The following is a 23,925-nucleotide window of genomic DNA, read 5'->3' as shown; positions in this document are numbered from 1 at the left end:
ATCTGATCAGGCATAACCAGAAGGCTGTGCAGAGAGAAAGATGGGGAAGACTTTTCTGCTATCCACAGTCTTGACTTGGGGTGTCCTGATCCTTTTAATTCCAGCCCAAGGTGAGCAGCTCTGCCAGACTGCCCCAGAGTGGGGAATAAATTCTGGCAGAAGATGGAAGAAGATGTATAAGATTTGCAGTTATTTTATTTTGTGGGCCTTACTGACTGGTTGGAATGGCTAGAACTGAGATGTCATAGTTTTGTTTTCCAGGGACAGATCTGGGTTTGCTACTAAGGACCTTATGCCTTCCACAAATGTTACAAATCTTCCTATTGGTGAGATTAACTCTGAGAAAACAACAATCTAATCTAAGAGCAATAATTTAAGTGCCAAGCATTGTGCTAGGCAGTGAGGAATACAGAGAAAAAGGCAAAACTGCCCTTGAAGAGTTTGTAATAGAATGGATATGTATAAGAATTTCCATAATATGTGAAAAATGAATATGTAGTACTTTGGGGAGAGAATGGTGGATCAGAGCCGAGAGTCTTCTCAAATCCGCATACGGAGCTAAGAAATGTGGGGCAATAAAACCTTTTATCTGTTGCTCCTTATTTATCCTCTGCAAAAAAATCTTGCCTGATTGACAATGGTCAATCATTGTGTTGGTATTTGTCTTGGTAAAAGATATCCTATCTCTTTACCTGGATGAAAAGACTCCTTCTTGGCTCCTTCTTAGCTTTCTTTTACAATTTACAACCTCATAGGCTGTTAGCCTGCGAGCTATGCCACTAATTTCCAGGTGGACTTCTTTAGAGACTAGCCCTTCAGCTATGATGTGAATAAATTCTTTTGACTTTAATAGACTCTCTTTGACCCTAGAGGTAACCTTTTTGCACCTTAGAATCATACAAGGTAGATGCTTCTCCTGTGAACTCTTCTTTCAACCAAGGGAACAATATAAAATAAATACTGCTGACATATGTATGTGTGTATATGTACATACATACATACATATATACAAATATACACACACCTATACACACACACACACAGATATAGTATAAAATTCTTAATTTATAACAAAATTAATGGGTGAGGGAGCAAGATACACAGGGTATACAGGGCAATAGACTAAGATGTATGGAATAAAGAGGAATGCAAAGGGTGGGGAGAGAGGATAAGGGAGTGATCCTAGGAGGAGGAGTAGGTTATATAATGGCAAGGCAAAGTAGCATGTAGAAATAAAGCTAGGGGACTGTAGGGGTAGGAAATAAGGTATACATATGGGCAAAATAATGATCAGGAGCAGGATGTATTAGGTTAAACAAATGGATTTTAATTATGATCTCAGACAAAGTTAATATTAAAATGGATTTAGTCAAAATAAAAAATAAACTATATTTTGAGCCATATTAATCAATATTGAATTAGACTATACAAAATAATGAAAGAGTGTAAGATTGGAATATTTTTGTGGTATAGAAAATGATAAATTGGCAGACTTAGAAAATTATGGAAAGACAAACTTGTTGAGGACGATGTTATCCATCTCTAAAGAAACAGAGGTAAAAAAAATATGGTACAACATTACACAGATTTATATGAATGTATTGTTGTGTCAAAAATACTGAGATGAGTAGAGACTGAATTGATTTTAAGTGGAGATTTATTGTTGCCTGAACAGGGTGCAGTTTACCCAAAACAATTGGCCTCCAACAAAGTTAATGCACAGCTTATGTGGAGAGTCCTAATTAATTGCAGAGCAAGAAGGATGCAGAAGTTGATCAAGTGGTTAGCCTAACATCTTGCAGCTGTTTTTATCTTTACTTCAAAGACAGAGGAATAAACTTAGCATTAACAAGATGGGAACTATAACTGTCATAAATGTCATAAATGTCATAACTGTCTCTGTCAGATAAGAGAGGCAAGGCTACTTCTGAATTGATAGGGAGCATAATTCTAGGAAAGGACAAGCTTCTTAAAATGTGAAAACATAACTTGATCCTTGACAGACAGGAGGCAAGATAAGAAAACATAACTTGATGTCTTTGTCAAGGACAGGAGACAATAACTCAAGTCCCAGGATAATCTTGGACAAGAATGGAGTCAGAGAAGTGGGCACCTGGGTACTGTTTTTTTTTTTTTTGCTATCCTTTATTGTGACATAATGGTATGTGGAGGGGGGTTGGAGTTTCAAGGTTTAAAGTTTTCTTTTAAACTCAATTTTCCCAAGTCTAATTGTAAGACAAAAAAAGGGGTGGGGGAAATATGGCTCATTATCCAGAGTCCAACAGAATATGTTTGTATTTATAGATATTTTTGTATATGGATATGTTTGTGTGTGTGTGTATGTGTGTGTGTACACATATATACATACATAAATGCATTGATATGTAAATATATCCATGTATAAAATTGTTCCTGCTTCAAAAAGATGAAGGGAAAAAGGGGAAAAATGAAGTAAAAAGTGTATAGGTGTATGGCAGAGATCTCATGTACTTTGCAGCTTGTTTAAGCTGACTATTTGCTCTGAATATAGAAATTTGCTGAAACAGAAAAAAAAGCAGGCACATGAGTTTAACAGGACAAAGCATCCACAATTCCGTTTTGTTTTAGTTATGAATTCCCAAATGGGAACCATATGCAGCTATAATTCCACCTCTTAGCCAGACTCATGAACCAGTGGGAATCATTCCTATGGAAAGGAACACAGTAGGGATATGAAGTTAGAAAGTCTGACCTCAAATAGAGGCTAAGATTGTCCAGCCAGCTCCTGCCCAGATATAAACATCCACCTGTTCAGGATGGTATCCCTCTTAGTAACTTATGGCATTTCTCTTGCCCTTCAGACAATCATTTCCAAATACAGAACTCAAAAGTGTCAGAAAAGATTTTCTTTCAAATTGCCAAGTCCCACATCAGAGGCTTCAGATCTATAAGAAGGCGGCTTATAAATTTTTTACTCATTATTGAAACTAAGTCTGAAACATCTTTAATGTCCTTTGGAAGTGCATTTCTAATATGAAAATAACATCCAATTGTACTGTGTGTCCTGTGACACACATGTGTTTTCTTATAATGTATTTGATATGTAGAGATCAAGTCATAAGAAATTGGTTAATTGATGCAGCCACAAAGGAGGCGGCTGGTAAATTTATGACACTGATCTTTTTATTCCCCCATTTCTCCAATGCTTATATTCCATTCTATCACTGGCCCCTGCAAAAGAGAGGGGATATACTCTTTTTCCTTCTGGGTGGTTTTTGAACACTCCCAGGTTAGCTTCCAATCCCAGAGACAAGCCAGTAGAAGTTTCTCTTACACTTAAATCAGGCTACATAGAATGCCCTTCAGTCTCTTGTGAAATCCATTTTCACTGGTCACAAGCTAGGAGAATCTCTTAGGCAGGATTATAAGACCTGCCCAAAGTCTCTTTTTTTGTGTGTGTTTAAATGATTCCTGAACGTGCCAATAGTCCTACTCTTTTCAAACCTGTTCAGAGGAAGGATACTTATCTAGGAAAAGACTAGCAGATTATCTGTCAAGGAAAAGACTGAAAGAGAGGCTTTACACTCATACTTTATGTAGAAATGTGGATTAATCTCTCTAGCTCAACTTCCTGTCTTTTGATAGGGGATTATTTAATTTCTTATTAAGGAATGGTTGGATGCCTGTTAGCCTATTGGATCCCACTTTATGAAAATTACTTTTTATTTAAATATACCCTCAGCTCCCCAAACTAATGTTCTTCATGGTCTTGACTACCATCTTTGCATGATTCCTCCAAAAAGAAAGTCAAGTTATGAAGTCAAAACCCTGAGGTTATGTTTTTTAGGTGATGAAATATCTCTTGAATTAAGCCTATTTTTATTTCCAAGCAAAGAAAATTCTTATTTGGGGGAAAAGCCAGATCAGCACAAGAACTGAACAGTCTCTACTAAAAGAGATCATACCTCATTTAGGTGTGCCTGGTTCTTTACAGAGTGACTAGTCTTCACACTACAAATATCCCAAAGTGTGGCTGAGGTACTTAAAATTAATTATTATCTTCACTGTGCCTGGCATCCTCAAATCTTCATGGTAACTGGAGAAAATTGATCATACTATCTCCAAGTTAACTGGATTCTCCCACACTTCTTAAGACATGTTTTTCTGCCCCTTTAATCATATATCCAAATGATGAGAGCTCTAATCTTGCTGCTCTCTCTCCAGCTGCCCCACCATCTATGACTCTGAAGGACACATTTTTGTATTTCTGAAGTCTTTATCAACAAACTGCTGCCAATTTGGGATCATCTCATCCTGTTATCTTCTCTGCCCAATGCATAATTATTTTCAAACATCTTGGCGCATGGACCCAAGACCACCCAAGCCATCCCTTTACTTTTTGCAGTGCTACAATCCCTAACCTATTTGCCAGATTTACTTCCTCTAGGCTCCTGTCAATTCATTTTTGAATGATGCTCAATACTACAACACTCACTTGATACTGCTTCAACTAACTTCTAGATCCTGCTTGTGAGCTCATGTGCCCTTTGAATGGGACCCTGTAAGTCAGATTCAGTTCTATGGCTCCTTTCAGCTTGAAGCAGAAATGGCTGCAGGAGAAGTTCCCTAGTTCCCAGAATTTGTTCTCTCCAAAATACAGAAAAGGGGGAGGTGATAGGTCAGAGGTGAGGGTTCATTCAAAACTGCAAGGAATATGGAGCAATTAAACCTCTTATCTCTTGCTCTTTATTTGTCCTTTGTAAAAAAAACCCATCCTTGATTTTACTTTGGAATACCTTGGAAAAAGACTGCCTCCTTACCTCAGTGAAAAAGATATCCTCCTACTTATTTTTGTTTTACAACTTACAATATTGTAAACTGTTAGCCTGCTAACTAAGCCTCAAATAATCAGGATACAAAACCATTTTGTACTATTTCTAATTTGCTAGGTTTCCTTTAAAGACTAGTCTATCAGTTGTGGTGTAAATAAACTCTTTTGTGATTTTAACAGAATCTCTTTGAAAAAAATTTCAAACTATGGATGATGACTCACACATTTCAGAGGGCATTAGTAGTTGGGGAGATTAAGGAAGGCTTAATGTACAATGTTACATTTAAATGAAGCCTTCAAGGAAACCAGGAATTTTAAATCAGAAATAAGAAGGAAGACACAGTATCATATAGCAACCTCATCAGAATGGCCAAAAGGCTGAGTGTGTGAAGAGAAGAAGGTGTGAGGACATCAAAGAGAAGGAAAGGACCAGATTTTGAAGAGATTTAAAGATATTCTATTTGACTCCCAGAAGGTAATATAAATTATTGAAGATTACCAGGTGTGTGGAGGTATGGAGGTGCCATATTCAGATCTGTGCACATGTACCTCTATATCTCTATGTCCCTTTTGGTGATTGCATGGAGGATGTACTCATATACAAAAAGGCGTGAGGTTATTACTATAGTGCAGTATGAGATGCCAAGAGTCTAAACTAGTTTGAGAGCTGTGAGAGGGGAGAGAAGGGGATGCTGGAGAGGAAGAAATGGCAAAAAATCTGTCAATTGAGTGGATTTGTGGGATGAGTTAAAGGGACAAGTTGAGGAAGGCACTGAGCCGGTGAATCTGTGGTGTCCTCCATAGTAACAGGAAAGTTTGGAAGATGAATGAATTTGTGGAGAAAGATAATGAACTCTGCTTTGGATTTGCTCAGTTTGAGAGGCTTTCTGAATAGCTATTCTGTGCTAGTTCAGAAGTCCAGCAGATCAGCAGATTAGCCATGAAATATCCAATGTAACTACAGAAGGCAAACAGTGAGCTCCTGAACCCCAGCATAACACGGGGGACATCGTTTGGCCCAGTCAAGAGAAGAAGCCTTTATCACTATTGACCCTAGGACAGTGAAAAGACTCTTTTGCCCTGTAGAGGAAGGTTAGGATAATCTATTATGTGGTGTAAGGAGCAGACCTCAATCTTTTAAAATGTGCAAAAAAGCAAAAAGAGTGCTGAACATAGATTATTATGGAGACAGGGAAGAACAAAACCTGAGGATCCTAAAGGCAAAATACCTCTAGATGACATCTAAAAGACAGATATGAATGGTCTCCAACTCCAAAGGGTTTCTTGGAAGAATTCAAAAAGGATATGAAAAGAATTAGAAGAAAAATGAGAAAAGGAAATGAGAACTTTGCAAAAGAGATTGGAAAAGAAAACACAGAAATTGACTGAAGAAAACAACTCCTTAAAAATACATTTGGTGAAATGGGAAAGAAATATTTGGAAGAAAATCACTTAAAAACATATTGAGCAAAATGGAAAAAGAACACACCATCTTGAAAAATAGAATTGGTGGGGCAGCTAGGTGGCACAGTGTATAGACCACCAACCCTGAAGATAGGAGGATCTGAGTTCAAATCTGCTCTCAGACACTTAATACTTCCTAGCTGTGTGACCCTGGGTAAGTCACTTAAACCCAATTGCCTCAGCAAAAAAAAAAAAAAAAAAAAAAAAAAAAAAAAAAAAAAAAAAAAAAAAAAAAAAAAAAAAAAAAAAGAAAAAAAAAAAAAAAAAAAAATAGAAAAAAAAAAAAAAAAAAAAAAAAAAAAAAAAAAAAAAAAAAAAAAAAAAAAAAAAAAAAAAAAAAAAAAAAAATAAAAAGGAAAAAGAAAAAAACTTTTTGAAAAACAGAATTGGAAAAAAAAAAAAAAAAAAAAAAAAAAAAACACCACCAAAAAAAAAAAAAAAAAGAACTGGTGAAATGGGGAAAAAAATCCAAATGAACAAAACTCCTTTGAAAGTCAATTGATCAAATACAAAAGGAGGTAAAAAAAATCTAGTTGAAGAAAATAATTTACTAAAAATTAGAACTGGAGAAATGGATGTGAACAACTTAATGAGACATGAATAATGAGCCAAATAAAACAAAAACTGAAAAAAATGGAAGAAATTCTAAAATACCTCACTGGAAACATAGCTAACCTGGAAAATACCACCAAGAGAAACAATCTAAGAATTATTAGACTACCTAGGATGAAAAGAAAAACCTGAACAACATATTTCAAGAAACCATTAAGGAAAACAGCTCTAACATTCAAGAAACATAGGGTAAAGTAGCCAGGGAATGAATATATTAATCATCCCTTGAAAGAGACTCCAAAATGAAAACTCCAAGGAATATTTTAGTAAAATCCATGAATTATCAGATCAAGTGGAAAATACTGCAAGCAGCCAGGAAAAAAATTAAAAATTTGAGAAGTCATAATCATATTTAGCCAGGACCTAAAGGATTCAAGGGCCTGAAATATGATATTCTAAAGAGTGAAAGAGCTTGGACTGCAATCAAGAATCAACTACTCAAGATAACTAAGCATTATCTTTTAGGGGAAAAGATGGACATGCAATAAACAGGAGATTTTAAATTATTTTTGGTTAAAAAAAATCCCAGAGTTGAATAGAACATTTGATCTTTAAATGCAGAACTCAAGATGAGCATAAGAAGGTAAACAGGAAAGAAAACAACATTATGTTTTTTAAAGATTAAAATGTTTACATCAGTATATGGGAAGATTATATATGTAACTCTTGAGAACTGTATCTTTGTTAGGGGTATACTTAGTGGGTAAAGTTGTCTTTAATGTGATGATATTTTTAAAAAACAACTAGAAGTGGAAAAAGGATTGTAATGAAAGAAGAGGAAAGAGTATGTAAAAGAAAGTAAATTACATCACGTGAATAGTCAAAAAAGACCTCTTATAGTTGAGGGAAAAATGGGGGGGGGGGGAATGAGCATTTTTTGACTCTTAATCTCAATGCATTTGACTTGAAGAGGGAATATAATACATATATAGTTTAATATAGAAACTTCTTTTACTCTATAGGGATTAGGAAGGGAAAGGGAAAATAAAAGGTGGAACCTAATCGAAGGGAGGACAAAAATAGAAAGGGAAAGGGATAAGAAAGGGGAAGGGACTGAAAAAAGGGAGGGCAGATTGAAGGAGTCAGAAGCAAAACACTGGTGAGGAGGGAAATGGAACCCTAATCTCAGATCAAGTAAAAGCAAGAGAGAGAGAGGGGGAGAGAGAAAGAGAAAGAGAGTGAGAGAGAGAGAGAGAGAGAGAGAGAGAGAGAGAGAGAGATCTAATTCAAAGAAATAAAGAAACTACATCATGTGAACAAGTACCATAGATAATTAAGAAATATCAGTACTAAATATATATGCACCAAATGGTATAGTATCCAGAGAAGTTAAGAAAATTGCAATAAGAAATAGAAAATAAAACTATAATAGTGGGAGATGTTACTCTTCCTCTATCAGAACTAGATAAATTGAACCACAAAAGAAACAAGAAAGAAGTTAAGGAGGTAAACAATTTTAGAAAAGGTAGGTACAATAAACCTTTGGAGGAATTAAGAAATATGCTTTATCATCAGTTGTTATGGACCAGAACTTGAAATAAGGTACTAAGTGGAATTGATGATACAATGGTTATCTAGTTTAGCATGGTTCAGTATGATTGATTTAATCTCACAACAAATAATGGTTTCCTAATGATATAATGATTGGTTTATATTCAGTGTGGAGCACATAAGCAGGGATTGAGAGCCACAGAGGATCAGCACACTAGAAGCTCTCGGATGCTGAGACAGATTCATTCCATTGTCCACCTTTGTGGTGGCTGGAGGCTGAAGCACAAAGCCTTAGACTCAGAGAGATTCATTCATTTCATCTCACACCGCCTTGGTGGCAGGCTCTCCTTCTGCACTTCTCCACTGAAACCAAAACTCCAGAAGGCCTTTAAGAAAGCTAACCGGGCCCCAGGAAAGGAGACAAGACTTTGAAGGAAATAATAAAGCATTTGGACTTTAACCCCTGGCTACTCTTGTGGTGATAACTGAACTGAAACAAAGGCTACCCAGAGACCCAAGAAAACCGAAACAGAGAACATTACAGTCATCTGGAATCATGATTATTAACGGCATTATCAAAGTGTGGGCTTTAAAAATTGTTGGTTTATTCACTACTGTTTTATTCTATACATTTCTATAGATTACTTGTGAAAGGGGAGTGTTTGTTAGGACAGAAACTATACCAATTTCTTCATCTTGCCTTTGAGAGGAAAGTAATCAGGGCAGAAATAAAAGATTGTCTGCATTCCCATCCAAGGAAAATATGATGGAGTAGGAATGGGAGGGAAATATATATGGACATCTCCAGCAATTCCTGCCCCTCCATCTGTCTCTGAGAATTCCCTTCACCTTTGCTCACAGGGGCCAAGAGTGATGACCCCACCAGAACCACTGAATATGGAGAGATCCGTGGGACTCACATCAACATCAAGAGATTTGACAAAGGTGTCAATGTTTTTCTGGGAATCCCCTTTGCCAGACCCCCTACTGGGGCCCTAAGGTTTTCTCCTCCACAGCCACCAGAACCATGGAGTGAAGTGAGAGAGGCAACTTCTTACCCATCCATGTAAGTAATTTCCTCAACTTTCTCTTACCAGATGGTAATAGGGCCCCAACATATCTTATCTAAACTTTGTATCTTTCCTATTGCTTAAAGCATAATTATGTTTCTTAAATGAATAAATATTTCTTCCTCTCTAGGGCTATATAGCCTTGAAAAATTGTTTAATTTGTCTCCATTGATATAGGACTTTAGAACTTAAGAAAAGTGTGGTGAGGCAGTTAATACATACATACATATTTATATAGATATACATATATATAAATATATGTATATATATATATTCACTGACATAAATTATAAGAGGAAGAAGAGGCGATAGATACCAAATAACTCAACCTTCATGTATTTAAAAAAAAAAGTTTTAAGAATACCTACATTAAAAATAAATAGGATTCAGTTCCTCATATACACTGCTTCCCTCCCTTGACTTACCATGGGACATTTCTTTAAAACAAAGACCATCCAGTATACTACAGAGCCAGTACCTGACAGTTTATAATGTCCTTAATTGGTCTCAGCCATGGGCAGCTCCTTCCCAGTGATGTGCAAAGTGCAGGAATGTCAGGTTGGAGGCTATGGAGTTGAGGTTATGCCTGTGGTGGCAGGTTGAGGGGCAGCTTTTGCAAGACACTGTGGCTGCAGTGTACAATCCCCTGACTGTAGCACTGGAAAGGGGTATTGAGCAGCTTGCATGCCCCATAAGGGAAAAGCAGCAGGAGCAGAAGCAAGAACAGGGGTGATACAAGCAGCAGTGGCAGGAGCCCAGGCAGAAGCAGCAGCCAAGGTAGTCAAGGAGGAAGCAGCTGTGGAGGACCCAGGGCTCCTGGCAGGTCTTATCCCTGGGCAGAGCCCAGAACCCTGAATAGTGGGGGGCATGGAACCATTGCTTCTGCCTCTGCATCCAGAGGAGAAAGCTTGGATGGCATGATGTCAGGGAAGAGTATAAAGGTAATGGTTCCTCTCAGAGAGTGAGTTGAGGCAAGAAGGGAGAAGCCTGGGGGAAGGGGAGGGGCTGCCTTGTTTCTCTGCAGCTGGAAGCTCCACTTGTTCCTTTGGGAATTTGGGTGGGAAGGGATGTTTAGGCTGTGGACTTCACATCTACCCATTATGGGGAAAATGTGTTTATACTTGTGGTTTTTGCCACTTGTCATGTCTCCTGGAACCAATTAATGATGAGGATGAAGGAGTGTATGAGTGTGTGGGGAGTATGAGAAGTTGGGTTTCCACAGATTTTGTCAAAGCAGAATGAAGTCATTGATATATGGAATAGTTGAATAATGAGATTTGTAAATCTGAGCAATTGTAACTAAATGGGATTGTAAATCTGAGCAATCAAAACCTTCAAGACAGGGGTAAAGAACCAAACTAACAATATAAAGCTTGCTCCTGAGTCTGCATCCTGTGTGTCTTACCCATGAGCACACCTGCTTCTCATGAGAATTGCTGAATAAAGGATTCTGCTCTCTCTCAAAGAGCTTTGGTTGTAACTCTGCCCCTGGACCAACTTGCAACTGGAGAAGCTGTGGGCAGTGACAATTCATCCCAGGCTTACTCCCCAACCTTATTCCTAGGCCTTTTGATAACACCATGGTACTTTGACTACTATTAATATTAACAACAACTGGCATTTATGAAATGCTTTTAATTATGTAGGAATATTTACAAATTATATCTCAGTTGATCCTCCCCCCAACTCTGGGAGCTTAGGTGTTATTATTCTCACTTTACACATAAGTTGATTCTCCCCCCAACTCTGGGAGCTTAGGTGTTATTATTCTCACTTTACACATAAGGAAACTGAGGCACACAGATTTAGTGACTTTCCCAAATTTACATAGCTAGTAAGCGTTTGAGGCTGGATTTGAATTCAGTGTTACTGACTCCAGTTTCAAATCTCTAATCACTGAATTGCATAGTTACTCATTTCAGCTTTGTTTCTGAGGCCATCAATATCTTTTAATAGCATAAAGGAGTCCTGACACAAAAATCTTTGAGAATCACCAGAAAGCATAGCAGAAAGATCCTGCCTAGGAGCTACAAGGCCTGGTTCTATCTTCCTAATACTAGGATGAGGATCTATCACTGGATCCCATCTGTCTTAAAGGAAAGCATTTAATAACTATTATGAGGGCTTTCTGAAACAGCACTTTACACATGTTATCTCATTTGATCCTCTTAACAACCTTGTGAGGCAGTTGCTATTTGTGTCTTCATTTTTCAGATTAAGAGACTAAGGCTGAAGTGGGTTTCATGACTTAACCAGGTTCACACAGATAATTAGTATCTAAAATTGAGTTGAACTCAGGTATTTTTATGCCAGTTGTTGGTCTCTTAGTCACTGTATCAAAACTCTTATTTTTCTATGAAGCTCAGATAGAAACAGGGGAAAAGTTGCTGTACAAAATATTATTTTTTATATTTAACATTTTATGTACTCTAGCACAGATGGATAAAATGCCTTCTCTCAGTTCAACAAATTGATTAGGATATGACCTTTCTGCAGACTTCTGTAGGTAAGACTTCAATAATAGGCAGGACACATTAGGTATGTTGTCCTCATCTTTCTGTTGTTTCAATAAGATTTTGTTCTCCTTTGGTAATTTCCTTTATTTTGGAAATGTTTTCTTCCATGCATCTTGGCAGTCACTTTTATTGTTTCTCTTATTAATGTTGCCATTCTTGGCCTAAAGTAAGGGGATATTTTGGGACAAGAGTAAAAACGGAGCTAGATCCCAGTTGGAACCTGATATTATCATACCCCACAATGCACAGGATTCCTGTGATTTTCATGAGGTACAATCTTTTTTTTTCTGTTTTCCAGGTGTTTGCAGGATATTACTAACCTAGAATCACTGAGGAAGTTCCTGAACATAAACTTTTCTATTACTGCTACTTCTGAAGACTGTTTGTACCTCAATATCTATGTTCCTGATCATGCAAAAGAGGGGGCCAGATTGCCAGTAAGCCAGATCTTTATAATTCCCACAGCGTGGGATGAGAATCCTAGGGCATTAGAACTGGATGGGATCTTAAAGCATGGGAGTAGTAAGGCTGAAAACATTTCTGAACAGTCATCTAACTGTCCCTGAAATCCTGTGGGTCAGAGAGCTCCCAAGGCAATCCATTGTTCTCTGAGGCAACAACTCACAAAGTTACCAAATGTTTGTTTCTAGCAGGCTAAAATCAGCAACAGGAGGACCATAGGGAGCTGAGTTGTGTCAGGAAGATTTCAAGGGGAATCTGAACTGTCTCTGAGTCAGGGCAAATAGGCTCTTTTTTCTGAGAGTGGCTCTGAAGCTTATCATTTCTGTATTTGACATAGTATTTCAATAAGAAATAAATTCATTCACATTTAGTGCTACCTTATAACAAGGGAAGAGGATACAGTGTTGTAGTGTTAAGCAAGGGAGCTCCAGAGCCATGTTTGGTGAGAGTTGTTCTATAACAAACCTTGTCTGATTCCTGCAGGTGATGGTGTGGGTCCATGGTGGTTGTCTCCTTTCTGGCTCTGCTTCCATGTATGATGGTTCGAAATTGTCAGCCTCCCAGAACATAGTAGTGGTCACTATCCAATACAGGCTGGGCCTCCTTGGGTTCTTCAGGTGAGATTTGCCCCCAAGTGAAAGGTGAGGCATTTGTCCTGGTGAGATCGTAGCTTTCTTGTCATCCTTTGTTGCCCCAACAAACTAAGCCCTGTCATAGCAGGAAAAGCACTGGATTTGTAGCCAAAGAATCCAAGTTCAAATTATGGCAGTGCAGTTTATGCTGTGTGTGACTCCTCATGATTGCCCATTCATCATGTGACTGAGCTCTGTTGGATCTTGGTGCTCTTTTTCAGAATTCTCAATCCTTATGTCTTTCAGCACTGGGGATGAGCACGCATCTGGCAACTGGGGTTACCTGGATCAGGTGGCTGCCCTGAAGTGGGTCCAGGAGAACATTGCTCACTTTGGAGGAGATCCTGGCCATGTGACTGTCTTTGAGGAGTCCATTGGGGGAATGAGAGTTTCCTCATATGTAAGTGATAAAGAAATTACCTCAGACTGGAAAGAGGCTTCTTGTAGTCAGTCCCAAGCTGAAATCACATGATCCTGAGTTTTTCTTACTTCTTTTATTGTATTTCCTTCTCTCAAAACCATTGGGGCAGATGACTTCTTTCTGTTTGACTGGCACCTGCTCTTGCCTGTCATTTGGAAATCCCAATAAACTTCCCAATTGCCCTTCTTATTAACATTAACCAGAGCCTTTTTTGTGGCTGAAAAAGTCAACATTCTGCCCCCAACTTATTCAGTTGGATCTTAGATCATAGACTTAAGATTTATTAGTAGGTCTCTTAGTAGAAGTTTTATGTCACTGACTTAATAAAGATAGATAGCATCTGACAATCTGCAAAGTCTTCTGGGATGGTGGGATCTCATTTGATCTTCCTAACTGCATGAGATATATGGCAGACGGAAGTATCATGGCTGAGATTAATCAGCATTCCCAGGGCCTTTCAACTACAAAATGTAAGGGACAAAATTCACTCCCAATCTAACCTATCCAGTATACACATGTCAAACTCAAACTGATATGGGAGTCACTAACCCTTACATAAGGATTCCTCTGGGTGCTATATGGACTTACTTTTTTAAAACAACAATGTTCTCTATGTTTATTATGTTTTAATTATTTTGTAAAATTTCTTTGGTGAGACAGTGGAGGTTAAGTGACTTGTCCGGAGTCATACAGTTAGTGTCTGTGGGTGGAGTTGAACTCCGGTCCTCCTATCTCCAGAGCCAGGGCTCCTGCACCACCATCCTCCTAATTACATTTAATCTGATTCAGGCATACTTAGGTGCGGTACCCTAGCAGTGTATTTGATCCATTTGATATGGCATGTGTATGTTCTCCGACACAGGTGCAAAGGTATAATGAGGCATCTGGTGACATCAGTGGTGGGATGATGATAAGGGTAATAGCTGACAAGAGTCACTGTGGTAAAGAATTGGGAGAAGACCTGAGTTCAAATCCTGGTCCTGCCGCTTGCCAAGTCTGTGGTCTTGAACAAATCCCTTCCTTTCCCTAACCTTGGTTTTCTCGTTAGACCATAAACTCCTTGAGGGCAGACGTGTCTTGATTTTGTTTCTGTACTTCCAGTGCTAAGCTCAGTAGTTGTCACAGTCAGCACTTTAATCAATTTTTTTTAATCCTCTACTATATAAAAGAAGGAACATGAACTCAGCTGTCAATCTATGATTCTGACATGGTAGACTATGTACATAGCACTTTATACCTGTTGTCTCCTTCATGCTCACAAAAGTAGTTAAGGGATGTAGAGATACAGTGAACAACTCAGGCATCTCATCATACCTTGGGCTTCAATCACTAGAGAGACCTGGACAGCATCCAACCCTAACTAGGCTTCCTTTGTGTTAAACTAGGATTTAGGGCTGGATGTGCCCAAGGGCCCAAAGCCTGAGGTCCCACAGAGAGCCCGATGTTGGTAACTAGATGGTTAGGTTGGGGAGGGGTAGGGTAAGTAACTGTCCTGGCTTCCAGACTCAGTGTTCTCTGTTTCTGCTCAGCCAGGAGGGTCTTGGCCTCCCCAAACTCCTTACTCTTCCCCTCTTCTGTGGTTTGCTCCCCCAGGTTCTGTATCCCATATCCAAAACCTTGTTCTACAGGCAAACCATGGAGAGCCGTGTGGTCATCCACCCTGGTTTAACTTCATTCAGCTCAGAATCCATCACAAGTGTGAGTTCCTTGTCCTTTGGTTTTTATATTCTGTTATCCTTCCTTAAGATTATTGGCCTCCCAACCCCATGGCCTAGTTCCCCTGACCTTTGGGCTTTCCTGGGCTATAAGAGGGGTCGGTGGAACCCTTGAATGTTTAAGCTGGAAGTTATCATAGAGATCATCTAGTCCAACTGTCCTTTTTTACAAAGAAGGAAACTGAGGCACAGAGAGGAAGGATTTAATTCCTACTTCTGCTAACTGTGCCTCTGAATTTAGGGAAGTGATTTCCCTTTATGGAGCCTCAGTTTCTTTCTCTAAAAATGGGTTAAATTAGGTGGATTCCAAATCCCTTCTAGTTCCAAATTCTATTTCCTGACAATCCCAAGACAGCAGGGAGAGAGTTCTTTTTTTTTTTTTAAACTTAGTTCCTCCCCCACCCCCGGCCAGGCAATTGGGATTAAGTGACTTGTCCAGGGTCACACAGCTGGAAAGTATTAAGTGTCTGAGACCAGATTTGAACCTGGATCCTCCTGACTTCAGGGCTGGTTCTCTATCCATTGCACCCCCTAGCTGCCCCTAGGGAGAGTTCTTTAAGGGCATCCAGGCACAGATGGAATCAAAGGGCCCTTTTACCTCTGTAGTTCCGTCATTCTCTGACTTGTCCAGGGTTACACAATGTGTTGGTGACTGGGTTGGGACCAGAACTGAGGTCTCTGAGCCAACATTAGGGCTCTTTCAATATACCAGAATCCCTGGTATCTCCTTTATAGCCAGTGACATCTTTGCTCCCTGACAAAACTCTTTGGGAGTAGGAACTGTCTCTTTGTAACCTGCCCCTGTCTATCTCCATCCCCACTGGCTGGCACTGAGCCCTGTACACGGGAAGCTCGTGGTTGGTCACTCACCCCTTGGGCAGTCATATTCCAGCCTGACTTCCTCCTTGCCTTGATGCATCACCACTTGTACAAATCATTCTTTGGTGGTTTTTCTTTTGACTAGTGTGTAGTTAAGGATTCAGTTATGAGAATACTAATGTTTTCTTTTCCTCTTTGTAGCACATTGCCAACATATCTGCTTGTGAGAGTTACAGTTCAGCTGCCATTGTTGAGTGCTTAAGGAACAAAACAGAAAGGGAGATCTTGGCTATTAGTAAGGTAAGTAACATGAAATGGAAGGATCAGAATCACTAAGAGCTTCTAGCTCAGCCCAGGATAGGGGTTGGACATCCATTTCTGATGCTCTTCCATATCCCTCCTTTGGTAGGCAATGGAACAAGAATCTTGAGAATGTCATGAGCTCTCTGGGTCTCAAGTTTCCTCCTATGTAAAATGGGGTACTTAGATTTAATAGTTTCTTAAGGTCTTTTTAGCTCCAAGATCTCTTCCAGCTTTAACATGTTACTTTCTGAAATCCTTTCTAATTTCAGTCTCCTATGCATTAAACATTTGTTTAATTATTGTTATCAGTTATTAGTGTTATTAATCCCTTTTCTGCACTGGATATTCTGTTCTATATTCCAGTTTTAATATTCTACATTCTATAATTCTTTGTCCTATGGATCCTCTATTTTAATATTCTGTTCCACTACTCCTCCTTATTTTAATATCTTATCATTCTATGAGTTTGTGATTTTATGGTCGGGGTTATGGGAGTATCATGATCAAATGTTTCAGAAATGGAAGACAGATGAGATGGGGTTGAAAGGATTAGAGGCAGGGAGATAATTAAAGTATTGCAGTGGTGTAGAATGAAGATAAAGAAGTAATGAAATGGGAAAGGGTTGTGTGGGATGAACATTATGGAGGAAATCTAGCCATTTTTTCTGATGCCTATTTTTTCCCCAAAGCAATTCGTGATCATCCCTGGAATGGTTAATGGGCAGTTCTTCCCAAAACATTCTGCGGATCTCTTGACTTCTGCAAAGTTCCATCACCTCCCCTCCATTATTGGCACCAACAACTACGATTGGATCATTCCTGTTGTGAGACCTTTGATTTTTCTACCACCAATTCTCCTGCATAAGTAGAATGGAATGACAGAATTAGAATTAGGTGTACACAACTTTTGAGAATCTTGTATTTTTGATCACTAAAAAAAAATCACAATTTTTGATTTGGACAGAATCTTAGGTGAATATGAAGATCAACCCACAGCTGAATTTCTATAACATCCCTCACAAGGGTGTGTCTAGCCTTTATTAAAAAACTCCAAGGAGAAGGGACTTGCCATCTCTTGAGGCTCCCCATTCCACTTTGAAGCAGCTCTGATTGAGGGAGTATCATTACATTAAGCCTCTTTTAACTTTTATTCATCATTATTCCTTATTCTGTCCTCTGGCCACAGAGAAGAAGTTATTTATTTTTTTCAAATTCCCTCTTTGATATGACAGTCTAGAAAATACTTAGGCAATTATCATGTCTATCTCTGTCCACTCTTTCATACCTCATCTAATTTTCTTTTATAAGTTAAAGAGCCATATTCTTTAATCCATTGCTGTGTAGCATAAATGGAAGTTCTTTATCACCTTAGTTACCCTTCCCCAGACAATGTTTTCTGTTTTTTTTCCCTAAAAAGTAGTGCTCAGAACTGAACACAATATTCTGTGTGTGGTATGATCAAAACATAGTATAAAGGAATTATCATCTGCTTATTACTGGAAACTCTTGACTTTCTTAGGGCAACTCAAGGTTACACTGCATTTTTTCCATGCCATATTGTATTATGAACTCATAATAAACTAGTGATGTACTCATATTCCCAAATCTTTTAAAAACAAAAATAGTCTAACCATACCTTCCTCTTTTTGTATTTGTGAAATCAAATTTATTTTGAATCTAAGTATATGATTTTACATTTGTTCACTTGACATTTATCCTTCTTATATTTGGTCCAGTATTCTGAGATGTTAAGATACTTTGGCAACTAGACTATCAGCCTGGCTCATGTCAATTGTAAAGTAAACATACCTATCATCTATACCTTTAGCAAATTCATCCTGTCCCAGTTTTATCTGGAAGAGTCAGAGGTACTTTCAAACCCTGCCTATTTTCTCTAAGAACTGTTGAGTATTTGTACCTACAGATTCTCTTAGAAAGATCCAAGTGGTTCCAGTTGCCTTTGGTTAAAATATTCTTTTTGTTTCTGTATCTTAAAGACATAGTAATACCAGTTCATAGTGACACAACACTTTATACTTTGCCAAAAAAAGCTGTCCTCAACATTTCCTTGATGAGGTAAGAGTCTGCATCAATGACTATCACCATTTTTAGAGATGAGAAGATTGAGGTTCAAAGAAAAGACCCAATTAACCTACAATCCTACAGCAAGATAATGACAGGGATGGGCCTAGAATTCCAGTCTCGTCTATTCTAAAGCAAATCTTTTTCCTAAGTGATTGCAATTCTTTAGAAGTGAAAGACAGTAACATGACTGAAAAAGATGGATGTTGGAAGGGGATGTGGGAAAAGTGGGAAACTAATACATTGTTGGTGGAATTGTGAAATAATCCAAACATTCTGGAGAGCACTTTGAAACTCTGCTCAAAAATCTATTAAACTGTGCATACCCTTTGATCCAGCAGTGTTTCTCCTGTCTGTATCCCAAAGAGATCATAAAAAAGGGAAAAGGACCCACATGTCCAAAAATATTTGTAGCAGTCTTTTTTGTAGTGATAAGGAACTGAAAATTAAGTGGGTGCCCCTCAGTTAGGGAATGGCTGAATAAGTTATGTTTATGAATGTAATGGTATATTATTGTTCTGTTAGAAATGATAAGCAGGCTGATTTCAGAAAGACTTACATAAATTGATGCTGAGTGAAGTGAGCAAACTAAGAGAACATTGTATACAGTAACAACAAATTTATGTGATTACTAACCATGGTAGATTTAGCTCTTTTCAAAAATGAGGTGATTCTGGCAATTCCAATAGATGTGTGATGGAAAGTACCATCCATATCCAGAGAGAGAACTATGGAGACTTAATGTAGATCAAAGCATATTTTCATCTTCCTGTTGTTTGCTTTTTTGTTTTACTTTGCATTTTTCCTCTTTTTTCTTTCTCTTTCCTTCTATTATTCTTTCTTTCTTTCTTTCTTTTCTGCACGGCATGATGACTATGGAAATATGTTTAGAAGAATTGCACATGCTTATATCAGATTCCTTGCTGTCTTGGGGAGAGGAAAGTGGGAAGGAGCAGGAGAAAAATTTGGAACAGAAGGTTTTGCAAAGTGAATGTTGAAAATCATCTTTGCATTTAGTTGGAAAAATAAAATATTAAAGCAAAAAATATGAAGGCCATTGGGTCTGCAGGGTTATTAGAAATGCCATTGAGTTATACATCATTTGCTGCTTCTCAGTCAATATGGATAAAGTTGAACTATTTCCATGACTCAGATAGAGAGGATTCTGTGTGCTTCATTTCTGGTAAGATAGAATATGAATAGATATGAATATTTAGCATTATTGAGTGTGTATTGGGTATTATGCAATATCTCCTATGGTTTCCTTGGTGGGTTCTAAGTATTATCCAGTACTTGTCAGGGGATGTACAGTAAATACTGGATATTGCCTGATATTGTACAGTTTTTGCTGGGCATTATTTGTGAATGATTGCACAAACTTTGGGGGATGGAGTTTGCTCAGAGAAAGAAATGGCTTCCAATACCCTCATGATGTGGCTTTTCTTTCTGCACAGCGCTTAGGTATTTCTCAGTTCAAAGAAGAGATAACTAGAGAAAACATCCGAGAAATGCTTCTGAGCCCATTAATAAAGGTAAACTCACTTTCTTCTTTCATAATCCTAGACTCATAGAGTTGGAAGGAATCCTTAGGGACAATCTATAGCAATAAACAGCTAGCATGTAAATATAATATTTTAAAATTTGTATGGTAACTTACAAATTTATTTAACTTGACTTTTATAGCAATCCTGGGAGCTAGGGGCTATTATGATCCTCATTTTACAAATGAAGAAAATAAGGTTAAGTGACTTGCTCAGAGTCACATCTTCAATCAGGGTCCAAGTCTAGATTCTATCTCAGTTCTTTCTGACCCCAAGTGCAGTGCTCTATCTTTTATACCAATCCATCTAGTCTTCTTTCTTCCATGAGCCTCAAATGTATTTCCCACCATCCTGAACAAGTGATTGCTTGATATCTTCTTGAATAATTGAATCCCTAAAGACTAGATTCTGGGAAGGCAGCACAAGCACGTGATGGGACCCTGCACTCCATAGAGACTCTGCCCAATGTGCTGCAAGACTTCTTTCCCTCCCTCCCTTCTTCCATTTTTTCTTCTATTGTTTTTGGTTCAATCTCTCCCCTTTAATTCTGTGGACTGTGTAGGCTCATCTCTTACATTTAATAGAAATTCCCCAAACAATTCTTTCCCAATAAAATCTTTTCTTTGTTAATGTGTCTCTTCCTCCATCTCATATAGAGTATGAATCCTGAGGATGTAAACATATTTATAGACAAATATTTAGGGAATACTGAGGATCCAAAAGAACTTCGACTTCGGTTACAGGAGATGATGGGGAATTTGATCTTTTTTATGCCTTCCTTCAGAGTGGCCAGATATCAACAGAGTGAGTATAGATTTGAGCCTTTAAAGGAACAAGGGCATGAAGTCTCACTTCTGGCATGATGTATATCTTGACTGTTCACTTACATAGGAGGTTTTCTGCCCTTGGTTTTAGTAAGGTAGCCTTGAGGTTGATTACCTCAATAGCCTTCCTCCTTACACCATCCCCATTATTCCCCTTCTCACCCATATTTTGCTTAGTAGATATTGCCAAGAAAAGCCAGAAATAATCATTTCTATTCCACTTTATGGGTACCAAGCACTTCATATGCATTATCTTTCTGGTCCTCACAACAGCCCATGAGGATAAATAGTTGAGGGATTTACAGTTGAAACAATCTCAAAGAAGTAAAAGCATTTTCCCTAAGGTCTCATAGTTGGTCAACAACAGGGCCAGGATTCTAATCCACACCCTGTTACTCCAGACCCCAGAAACTGTCCTTTCTCACAGCATCACTCTTGTTAAGGGTCTGCCCTTTAGGAAGTTGTCTATTAATGGCCAGCCACCATCATCCCCACCCCAAAGGATGGAATCAAGCTATGGGCCCTCAGCAAGAGGCCAGGCCCTGTGATCAGCATGTCAGTAACTGTGGGCATTTCTTATGCTTGCCTAGGTCCCAGCTCTCAAGTCTACTTTTATGCATTCCACCACCGACTGAGTATGTTAAAGGGCACCGAGCCGGATTATATAGAAGTGAATCTTGCTGATGAGCTGCGTTTTATCTTTGGAGCTCAATGTAAGCAATAGGAATTTTATCTAGAATGAATGGAGAGCTTGAGAAAGGGTAGAATTCCTGGGGCTGTGGGTTATCATCCCTTTCACTTGTTCTACTCTGTCTGACATAAAAATGAATCCCAGTTCCTCACCTTTCTACATATCAGTTAATTTAAATCTCACAATGTCCATGTGAGGGTACTGTATGGATGTAGAATGATCAGCCCCATTTTGGAAGAAAGGAAATAGACTTGGAGGAGGAAAAATGACTCCCAAAGTCATAAGTTATAATCTTATTAACAATAGACATTTTTTACAGCACATACAGGTTTACAAATGATTCAACTTTATACATCTCATATGATCCTCAGAACAACCTGTGAAGTAGGGCTATTATTATCCCCATATCATACTACCAAACTTAGGCAAACACAAGTTCAATGACTTGCCCAGGCTCCCCAGGTAGTAAATTATAGAGCTGGAATTTCATTCCACATGGGCTATATCCCAAATCTAAGGTTCCATGAAGCACTGAGCAAGAAGCCAGCTGAACTTAGGTAAAACCGAAGGCCTAAAGTCTGAATGTCAATAAGGGTTAGTTTAGTGTCTCTTTGTGAAGATCAGTCTCAGAGGGCACCTTACTCAACTTGCTTATTCAGGTGAGCAGGAGCATTCAGTTTACACTGTTAAGCCCATCCCACATCAAAGCCCTAGATTCAGCTCCAGGGAAGTCACAAAGATAACCAAGTCACAGTTTCTGACTTCTTAGAGCTTATTACTCAGAAGGGAAGATGAGGTACAGACACAAATAAAAACACATTTTCATATGTCAATGCACTTGTCATCTCACCAATGCCTCCAGCATCTCCTAAGATCTAGACACTAACCTATCACCCCATCTCACCCTGTATGTTTCTTGTCCTCACACTTCCATAAATGTCTGCTGAATGAACTGGAAAACTTTCCTCCCTCCCTCCCTTCCTTCCTTTGGTTTTCGTTTAATTTCTCCACTTGTCCATCCATGTGTTGGTCATGGACAAAAGCCTCATTTGGCAATCCTGGGAGTTAATGTTGTTAGATGGTGTTTTTAGAAGGCTTCTTCCCTATTTTTACCTCCTTAGTACTGTTCTGGGAGACCTGGAAGGCTAGTTTGTACACTGATCAGTTTTGTGACTTGCCATGGCCAAAAAATTCATTATTTTATGACCAAGTGATTGCTGTTGAAGTTGTCTGCACTACAGACAAGGTAGCAAGTGTTCTGAAACCCCTAAGCAGTGAGAGTTCCTGTCTTTGCCTAAAGAGTTGGGAAATCACTGTGCTCTTTAGTGTGAGACTTGACTTTGAAGACAGGCAGAGTTTATGCAGAGTGCATAAGTCATCATAAAGCCTGGGAAGTTATTGGTGTGAAATGTGGAAAACTGCATTTCAGGAAGATGACTTTGGGGGCCTGAACAGGATTGTTTGTGCAGGAGAAAATGGAGAAGTGAATGTTGAAGTAAAGGAAAATTTTACACCCAAAAGTGACCTTAATAAAGCTGTTTACTTTCTATTTTTAGTTTTACACAGAGCAACAAAAGAGGAAAACCTAATTGGTGAGAAGATAATGGTCTACTGGGCAAATTTTGTCAAAAATGGGTGAGAATACTGCCCCTGGCAAGCCTCTTTGGAAGGGGTCCGTTGATTCCTCTTTCCATAGGGGAAATTCCAAGAATCATATATGTTTGTTCAGACATAACAAAATGATCTATCACCATTGGCCTGCTGAGCAAACACAGCCCTTTCCTCTCCTAGCCTGGGGAGAACATTTGCTCATTTTAGGACACAAGGATGAGAGGTGCCCTGCCTAGCCCACACCATCACCCCTGAGGCCTTGGTACTTTTCTCCTAAGCAGCAGGATGTATTCTGGTGGCAAGGACATTGTTTGCTTTGGTCTCAGCTGATTAAAATTCAAATCTCTGCTTGCCTCTTATTTATTCCCCATTTGAAACATGTCATCTCTACACTTTTCCCCTTACTTGATTTAGATAATTCTCATCAAAGGGCCACATGAGATTAAGCCAGCCTGCTTTAGGGGAGGTGAACAAGTCTTATCTCCATAGTTCCCACCTTCCCTGCCCGCCTTTTCTCCCCCCAGCTTTCCAGACTTCAGGAGTTCAGATAGTAGCTTGTTAAGCCTGCTAATTCACTGATACCTTTTCTTTCTGAACCTATGTGGGACCCAAATGGTACAGACCTGCTTTACTGGCTGATCTACAACCAGAATGAAGAATATCAGCAGCTGCATCTCCAGCTCTCTGTGGGACAGGGCCGAAAGGAAGAACTTGCCTCAGGAGAAGATGGAAGCAGGAGCACCCAAATGCCCAAATGGAGTCAATGTTAAGCATGAACCATTCTTAATCCTGGGTAATCTTTAATCATTTCGTTTGAATAATTCCACAGTATCTATTAAATTTGTTGTTCTTTGGGTCAGA

At 38.7% G+C, this 23,925-nt stretch overlaps 1 protein-coding gene across 2 annotated transcripts; it reads left to right on the top strand.

Annotated features, from left to right (window-relative positions):
• On the top strand, positions 1-23,925 carry LOC100928771 (pyrethroid hydrolase Ces2e-like). Of its 2 annotated transcripts, XM_023495032.2 has the most exons (13): positions 1-110; positions 9,239-9,443; positions 12,262-12,400; positions 12,909-13,042; positions 13,304-13,457; positions 15,072-15,176; positions 16,214-16,312; positions 17,005-17,139; positions 19,852-19,929; positions 20,595-20,742; positions 21,353-21,475; positions 23,010-23,088; positions 23,686-23,925. In XM_023495032.2, the coding sequence occupies exons 1-13, from the start codon at positions 41-43 to the stop codon at positions 23,717-23,719; spliced, it is 1,503 nt and encodes a 500-aa protein (XP_023350800.1). In that variant the 5' UTR covers positions 1-40; the 3' UTR covers positions 23,720-23,925. The 2 variants fall into 2 exon arrangements, with proteins under 2 accessions (XP_023350800.1, XP_023350801.1); XM_023495033.2 differs by lacking the exon at positions 17,005-17,139 and having other exon boundaries at positions 23,686-23,794.

The sequence above is a fragment of the Sarcophilus harrisii genome, chromosome 2 (assembly GCF_902635505.1).
Source record: "Sarcophilus harrisii chromosome 2, mSarHar1.11, whole genome shotgun sequence".
Taxonomy (NCBI): Eukaryota; Metazoa; Chordata; class Mammalia; order Dasyuromorphia; family Dasyuridae; genus Sarcophilus; species Sarcophilus harrisii.
Note: the sequence above shows the minus strand (reverse complement) of the source record. Positions and strands in the feature narration are given on the sequence as shown.